This window comes from Eurypyga helias, unplaced genomic scaffold, assembly GCF_000690775.1.
Source record: "Eurypyga helias isolate BGI_N326 unplaced genomic scaffold, ASM69077v1 scaffold3833, whole genome shotgun sequence".
NCBI classification, from domain to species: domain Eukaryota; kingdom Metazoa; phylum Chordata; class Aves; order Eurypygiformes; family Eurypygidae; genus Eurypyga; species Eurypyga helias.
Window position 1 is genome coordinate 25199 of NW_010239115.1, and position 8644 is coordinate 33842.

At 38.5% G+C, this 8644-nt stretch overlaps 1 protein-coding gene across 1 annotated transcript in view; it reads right to left on the reverse strand.

Annotated features, from left to right (window-relative positions):
• The window catches only part of ANKRD31 (ankyrin repeat domain 31), a gene marked incomplete at its 5' end in the record, with an annotated part of 48122 nt that overhangs the window by 21947 nt on the left and 17531 nt on the right, over positions 1-8644 (reverse strand). Inside the window, 5 exon segments of the mRNA XM_010148027.1 lie at positions 640-721; positions 1409-1512; positions 1980-2139; positions 4388-4530; positions 5402-5519. Of these exon segments, the coding sequence (XP_010146329.1) occupies positions 640-721; positions 1409-1512; positions 1980-2139; positions 4388-4530; positions 5402-5519 (607 nt within the window).

An 8644-nucleotide genomic window follows, 5' to 3' on the forward strand; every position in this document is an offset into this window, starting at 1 on the left:
CATGGCACAGACACAATAGACGCAAACTGCTACACAGCACTAGCATCACGATCTCCTAGGAAGTCAGTGTCACTTAGTAGGCTCTTGAGATTAATCTGAACTGAGATTTGATAGCTTAAGACAAATTACATCTTCAGGCACCAGCATTTCTCAAACTGCCTATCATCCACAGTGCCTGCCTTAAAGATTTCTCCTTTTACACGCATAAATAATTTTAGGTTCCTGAAAGTCCAGCCACACTAGAATGAAAATGCTGTATCTGTCACTCTACGTAGACACATGGCTGTTCTTGATCATGGAGGGGCCTCAAAAGAGTCCCATGTACTTGCAATGTTGTCAACATTGTGCATTCTTATCTAATGATCCCTTTTTAGATGATTGGGTTGGCTTGAAACATGTGCCTCCAAGAAGCATGCTTCGCTTTTTTGTCATCATATTCCTTCCTATGTAAAGTGGAAGTACTTCAGGAAGTGTACTTGCCTGGGAGCTGTGATTAAAACAGCATTCTCTGAAGCTGCATTTTCCAAAGGAGATACTCAATTACGCTACGCGCAATACTATTTTAAAAACAATCATATTACCAGAAATATTTTAAAAGAAAACAAACAAAAAAGTGGAACTACTTGAATTTATGTCTACCTGCATCTTTGGAAGTTTTCAGTTCAAATAGCAACAGTTCTTTTAGCCTCTCTTCTGCACCTTGTATGGCAGCAATAGACACCTGTTAACAAATACAGAAATTATAGTAAAAAAATTGAGCAAAGTGCACCATATAAAGCAGAAGCCATGGTGTATAGCCTGCAGAATAAATACTGGTGGACTCAAGTGATTCCAGGCAGGGAATTACTGTGTAAAGGCAATGGATAGATCTACATAGTGCCAAGCGTACAGTCTGCAAGGGGTTGTCACAGCCTGGTTTTGTCCAGACATTCGAATTAGTCCACGCTCAGAGTCTCACCCATAAGTGCACTGCAGGGATTTGACAGTGAATTTCACCATGACAGCGCCCCCCAGACAGTGTAAACATGGCCTACAGATACAAATTACTTCAATATCATGAAGAAACATTATTACTCTGTCAAAGAGCCATTTTGGAAATGTGATGAAAGCCTCAGGATCCCTCGTCATTTTTCTATTCATATAGGCAATAAGAAATGTAAGTACTGACTATGGTTTGCATAAGAAGTGTAAGTGCACAGGAATGATGAACAGAGGCAAGCAATAATACACACAATTTAGTACTGTAAGCCACAGCTTATATACTGTGAGCCTCTGCACGGTGCTGTTTTTCACATAAACTCTAAAGGGTTCATTATTTAAATAATATTTTTGCATTTAGTCAATAAATAACACTGTGCAATACTACACCACTAAGTAACTTAGCAAAACTCTTGTTATCTATACTTACCACACTGTATTTCTCATGTTGTGGCTCCAAAGCTGCATCATCGTTTCTACAACAGTAGTAACGATGATCGTTTGATCTTGGTGAGCCAGGAGGGTACTTCCCCTCTTGCAATTGAGAAAAAAGTGAATAGAATTTAAAATCAATATGCAACAGCATAATAGGTTATGTTAGCTAATACAGGTTACAAAGATGCAATGGCAGGTCACATCATAAAGAAGTGTCTTGTATATACAGATGAGATAAAATTGAGGCAGCATAAGGAAATAAGTCTTTAAAGCTACCACTTTCAAAAACACAAGGTTCCTGTGAAGGGAAATAGGGATAATATCAAAAATCTGAAGGGCAAATTATGCCCTTATATCTCATTCTCTCATTAAAAAAAAAAAAAATCATGTATCCTGTTTTCTGAAAATAAATAAATAAATCAGTCTTAAAAATTCAGTAGTTAACAGAGCTAAAAGTATCAGTGCCAGGCAATATACAGCTCCACAAATCAGCGGCATTCAAATGTACATTTTTTTCCTCAAGACTACAGGGTACTCTTATGATGTACATTACAAAACCAACATACCTGTAACTTCAGTAGTCTCAACAGGAAGTACAGGGCCCATAGCACTGTAAGACTTCAGCAGTTCTTTCATTTCATCATCACAAGCTATATCCAAAGCACTTTGTCCTGAACCGGTCCTTTCACAGGGATTCGCTCCATGCTGTAGCAGAATCCTGGCTGCCTATTACATATTACTATTATTATTTGTATTGTGATTATTCTTGTTGTGGATTTATAACATATATGTTGTATCTACCATAAGTTGCAAATAATAGAGGTAGAAATAAGATACTCTAGAACCTGTTACACTTGCAATCCTAATTAAACAAACTAGTTTAATAGACTACTATCAACACAGAAATCATAGTTCTAAATTTTCCATTAAAATACATAAAAATTCACAACTTGTCATTAAACCTACCATCGTTACGGTATTGTTATAGAGAGCAAATCCAAATCTTCATATATCTAAATTAAAAGGAAGTGGCCAATGGTATTAAGATCAAAAATGCAGAAAATAAGTGATCTTTTTTTTTCTTTATGTATTTAATAGTGATTTTGTTTTTCAGTTATGTGCACTGATGATTTTTTTCCTAATTCTAAATTACTTGCAAGTCTGCTTAATTGTAAAACATGGCAAGGAGATTAGTGGCATCAGTGGAATAATCTACTGTCTAAAATTCAGATCATATCGAAGTACTGACGAGGTTAGAGTTTGGCTGGTAAAGAATTTTCATACGTATGATTTTACAACTTCAGCATTTTTTCTTACATTCAGAGAACTCTCAGGTATCAGAAAGTATCAGAAAAAGAATACCTTACAGAAGTTCAGAATCTTCTCCATGGATTTTCCCCCACTATACCAAATAATAGCTTACATATTTGCAAGAACCCTACTGACAGCTTGGCACAAGGTCTGTGAAATCATCCCCTTCATGTTATCTCTGCTCACAGAAAAGATAAATGTGATGAAATGCCAGCCTTGATAGCAACAGAAGTGGCATGTTTGAGCCAGTCTGGCATCACCTCTTTACGTCAAGTTCCCTGAAACTCACTGAGCCAAAACAACATTTTATTTATTTGTTCATTCAAACAAAAGGCAGACATTTGGCTGAGCTTGAGCAGTGCATTTATTCTATCAGTTAAGCATGGATTAAAAGCTGCTTCCATGACTTAAGTCTTCTCACCATGCTTCTTAGAAAGCCCAAGTCCATGTTCCGAGAAAGTGCCACCCTACATCTGGGGACCTAGGTCACAGTTCCACAGCTGCCTATGCCCACCTGTGCTGGCGTTGCCTTAATCCTACACCAGCTACAATGGGACACCCAGGTGCATTTGTTCCCTTACACTAGCATGGTTCTTACATGGGCTTGGGGGACTGGTCTAGACAGAGTCTTGCTTTTGTAAGATTAGTTTTCTGTCTGTTCAGCTCCCTATACTAGTTTTATCTGTGATCACTGAAGAGCTCATGACAACGCAAGGAAAGAGGTATACGTCCAGGCATGGGACTAAGGTAGGACTGCAGCTCTGCATCTTAAAGTGTAATGAAGCCACAGCCTAGCTGACTACACGCAAGACTTGTAGTCAGCAGGTCAAGGGAGGTAATTCTGCCCCTGTACTCTGCTCTTGTGAGACCCAAGCTGCAGTGCTGTGTCCAGCTGTAGAACCCACAAAGTCAGAGGGATATAGACCGGTTGGAGCAAGTCCAGAGGAGGCCATGAAGATGCTCAGAGGGCTGGAGCACCTCTGCTATGGGGACAGGCTGAGAGAGTTGGGCTTGTTCATCCTGGAGAAGGCTCCGGGGAGAGCTCATTGCAGCCTTCCAGTACCTGAAGGGGCCTACAAGGAATCTAGAGGGGGGACTTTTTACAAGGGCTTTTTACAGGACACGGAGTAAAGGGTTTAAATTGAAAGTGGGGAGGTTTAGATTAGATATCAGGAGGAAGTTCTTCCCAGAGAGGGTGGTGAGGCACTGGAACAGGTTGCCCAGAGAAGCTGTGGATGCCCCATCCCTGGAAGTGTTCACAGTCAGGTTGGATGGGGGCTTGGGCAAGCTTATCTCGTGGAAGATGACCCTGCACATGGCAGGTGGGTTGAACCAGATGATCAAATTGAGAATGCTCAATTTCAGTATTACATTTTAAAAGCCCAATACATGGGAGAGAACCTTGGGGAGCTGCTGAATTTTTTTGAGTTGTCTGCTGGATTGAAAAAGTCAACTAACTGTACAATTTCAATTGTCACTATTGAAAAACATGTCTTTCTCTAATTTTGATCACTCTAAAGAATATTGGCTTATTTCGTAAATGCAAATCTACACTGAAATTGTATTAGCAACTTTGACGTTCCATACATAAACCAGGATTTTGCATTGCTGACCCTCTGCTGGAAAGCAGGCTCAGGAAATCTAATGTAAAGGAAAAATGTACCTCCAAATAATTGCCATAAACAGCATCATGTATTGGCAAAATACCATCCAGACTTCTGCTGTTAACATCAGCACCAGCCTTCAGTAATTCGACGATCACTTCAGTAAATCCCTTACTGCAAGCTTCATGAATTGCTGTCCAACCTAAAAAAACCAAGATGACACATACAGCATTCATCTGATTTGGAAACACCCATACACATGACTAATTAGTGCTTATACATTTTGCTGTATTCGCTGTACTATAAGCAACGGACCACTTTCTTTAAGATAAATCTTATAGAAACAATCATCTTGAAATGCCAAGGTAAATTATTTCCTGTGTAATTCAGTTTACTTTTAAGAAAAATGTATCCAATATTAACCAGGAGAGTATCACTTACTTTTCAACTCACTACTAAAAATAATAGAAGAAACAAAATGATAGACTAGGCTCTAAAAAACTCAGAATCATAATATTAATAGTCTGATTTCTCTCACAGTGGCATTTTATAACATCAAGCCTGCCTGGCATCCCGAACAGAGTGGCATCCAGAACCCAGTACCATCCATTCCGAGACTGTAAAAACACAAATGTGTTATACATTTTGGCAGAAAAATCCCACACAGTCTTGTCATCTGATTTCTGTCCTCACTTCCTAAGGAAATAAGATATGTGTGAATGTGCTTCACATGTGTATATACTCATGTGCATATGCATTACTTCTCCCACTGAACTTTCAAGTCCACATTCCACACATATCCCTGAAAAGGTGCTCTTCAACAGAGGAACAAAACCTGATTAATGCCCCTGCTAAATAAAAGGCTGCCTCAGCTCCACACTGAGACACAAAATCCAGGGATTCACTGATTGTACTTGCACTTGTTGAATTACTTCCTTTTCTCCTCACAATTTTATCATAAATCAAGAATCCACAATTCTATTAAAATCATACAAACAATATATGCCCATATATACTATACGTGATATGAAATTATATCATAAAACAAGCCCCCAAGAGAGTAATATTCAAACCTGCATAGTCCTGTTCATTGACACAAGTTCCAGACAATATCAGAGTTTTCACCACAGACAAATCTCCTCTCCTAGCAGCAATATGCAGCCGAGTTTCCCCTTTTGCATTTCTCCTCTTCTTTTTCCCAGCTCTTGTATTCAAGGTACCATGTAAAATTACAGCTTCTTTTCCGGCAGACAGAGAGGATTCTAAACACATATTGGTTGTCCATTAGGAACCACAGAAAATGTTTCATTGTGAACAAAGAATTAAGCTTCATGACTCATTTGAATTAATGTAAATGTGTGCAATACTGTTGCCTCAGTTATTCAGTAACATTAACTGGCTGCATCAGAAGGTTAGAAGGTACTGTGTAACAGCTCAGATAAAAAATACGCAAAAAAAATTTACAGTTTAAATCTAGGTGACTTAACAGGGGTACAGTGGATTAGGGATCAATAAAAAAGATAAGGTCGAAGTTTTATATAGAGATCAGGAGTATGCTGCGTTTCTGCATGGACTGCTTTCAAGTTACCAGGCATGCCTGCTACATATATAAAGTGCACACACGAAGGTATTTAGGAAACTACACAAAAGGAGGACTTGACTATCACCTGTTTTCTGTTCCTGATTCTGTATCAGGGAAGAGATAGTTGTAAAAATACCTTATATAGAAACCTGTGATGTGAAAAAGTTAGTATATGATGAACATCTACTGGCAGAGCTGAACTGCCTTCTCATTAAATCTGTGCAGGATTGGACCCATGATTGTAAACAAACTTGATTGCATACTTCTCTTACTGGTTCACAAAGCAAAAACCATCCATTTTAAATCTTATCGTGTGTTCATCAGACAGGTCCTAAATCTGAGGCTTCAGGTAACACACATGAAATTGTAAGAGATACAAAGAAAAAAACCAGATGTAAAAAGTACTGATTCTGCATATGGAGTAAGGACAACCCCTTCCCTCAAACTGCTACCAGAAAAACAGCGTGTATATATCTTCAAAAACTCTAACATGCATTTTAGCTTTTTTTGTTAGCTCCTGTTCCTGCTGTTATAATACTCCACTATCAGTTTTGGGTTTTTTTTAGAAGTTCACTGTGTTCTTTCTCTCATTTCTTGAAAATCTGTAATTTGCCTGAAAAAAAGTATAAGGTTTTAAGCATTTTGCAACTCTTATCCATGGGGTTTTTTTAAAAATTATTCCTAAAACTAATTAATTGCTGTCTCCCACACATTTTCTCTTCTCATAAGACAAGATGCCTCTTCAAATATATTCAGTTATCAGTATCCATTGCTATCAGATATCTTCTATGATTTGACAGCTGCCTTTCTTCAGGCTCCTCCTGCTTTCTGGAAAACTTGCCTTTCCAAGGCTTCCTTTAAGGTAAACTACTGAAGTGGTCATCCAAGACTGTTTGGAAGAATATGAAAGACTTACTGAAACTATGTTAGTAACATATACAGTGAGGATATAACCATACTCATTTTAAACTAGCTTGTTCAGGCCCTGCTGCAGCCAGACCATGGCTGCATAGAGCTCACTGAAGGCTACTCTAACCTGTCAGAAAGCATTCAGGCAGCCCTCACCATATTGGCAACCAGAAGAATTTCCTTTTTAAATGAAAACTGAGGAGCGCACAGAGGGATCACGTTATTGAAATACTCCTTCAATCTGAGACCTACTTTTCCGTAAGATAAATGTATTACGTTTTGTCTAAAAGCTTCTGGGTCTGAACTCCCAAAGCAATCATCTGCTTTCTGGTTCTTCCTTTTCTTCCCCTTTGATTCATGGGAGAATGTCCTAAGGACTCTTTAGAGACATGGGAAAAAAAATGTGCACAACACCCATTAAGCTAACGACCCTGAGCAGTATCGGCTGCAAGTGAACAGAAATAATTGCAAAGTTTTCCAGTTAAGTTGTCATGCACAACAGTTTTCTTCATGGTCATTAGGAAATATTTGCAAAAGCATAATGGGACATTAGTATATGAATCACAAAATACTGGTTCTCCATGGAATGCATTGCCAGGTGGGTCATGAGCAGGAAAAATCAGGAACTTGGCCAATATAAAATTCAGTCAGCACACGTTCAAAGATAAAATGGAGAGATTACAGTAACCAGCAATCAGACTAGGTTAGGCTGCCATACCTCAACAACTTCAAGGATATCTCCCTTCAAAAAGACCCTTGAGTGTTCCAACATGGGTCTATAAATAATTCTTTCCACAGATTGAACTGTAAGAAAAGCAGCAACCAGTTTGTACCTTCCTTCTGCATAAGCACAACATGAATGTTGAGAGCCTAGTGACCGACTGTAGATGAAAGTGGCACCACATCATTTAGGAAGAAAAGGTTTTTATTCAAGAACAGAATAATGTAAGGAAGACCACTGGGACACAGGAACAATCAGATGAGATACAAAAGCTGGTTAATGAAGAAAAGACAGCAAAAAAAATCTGAAAACTCCCTCAGACAGAAAACATCCCATCTTTCACTTTTTTCTGCTGCAATGTGAATGCCATTGTCCTGGTCTTCAAAGCTATTAAAGCCTTCAACTGTACAAAAGGCTATGTTTTCTTGCATCACCTCTCAAACAGCAACATTGTCCTGGGATGAAGGAAATAGTTACATTTTAGCTGAGTAAAATACTACCTGAAGAATCTCCTTTGGGGGAAAAAGTGATCTGTGAAATGCTATTCCAGAGGAGACCAAAAGGTAAGACACTTACTTGGAATAAAGGTGGGTTTTTTTCTAATCATAATCATGTATCTATAGAAGGCAAAAAATAAAAAGGAAATCAAACCATAAATGTATTCATGCCCACAGACCTTATTATAAAGATCGAGCGGGAATATAGGAGCTACAAGAAAGGACATATATAGGGGAAGGAATAATCTCTATGTTCTGTGTTTATTCTTTCAATGATTAGCAGTGGATGATGACATGTATCAGATATGCCACAGATTTTTTTCCATAATGAAGTAAAAAACCTACAACAGGAGGAACCAAGCTGGAGATAGGAAAGCTAAATGATGGCACTGCCAAACAGCAGAGTGGTAAGTAACAACCAGCAACAACCTACTTATTACCTTCTCTCTTCAACTTCCAAATAAAGAATGAGCTTGCAATCTAGAAACTCAAGAGAACAGTAACTTAAGACAGGTTGAAAACTAGCAACTACCTGAGACAGGAAGAGGAAACAGTATTCTGTACAGCTGAAGTCAGAAGAGGACAAGAAACCTGTAAGAGAAAAGGA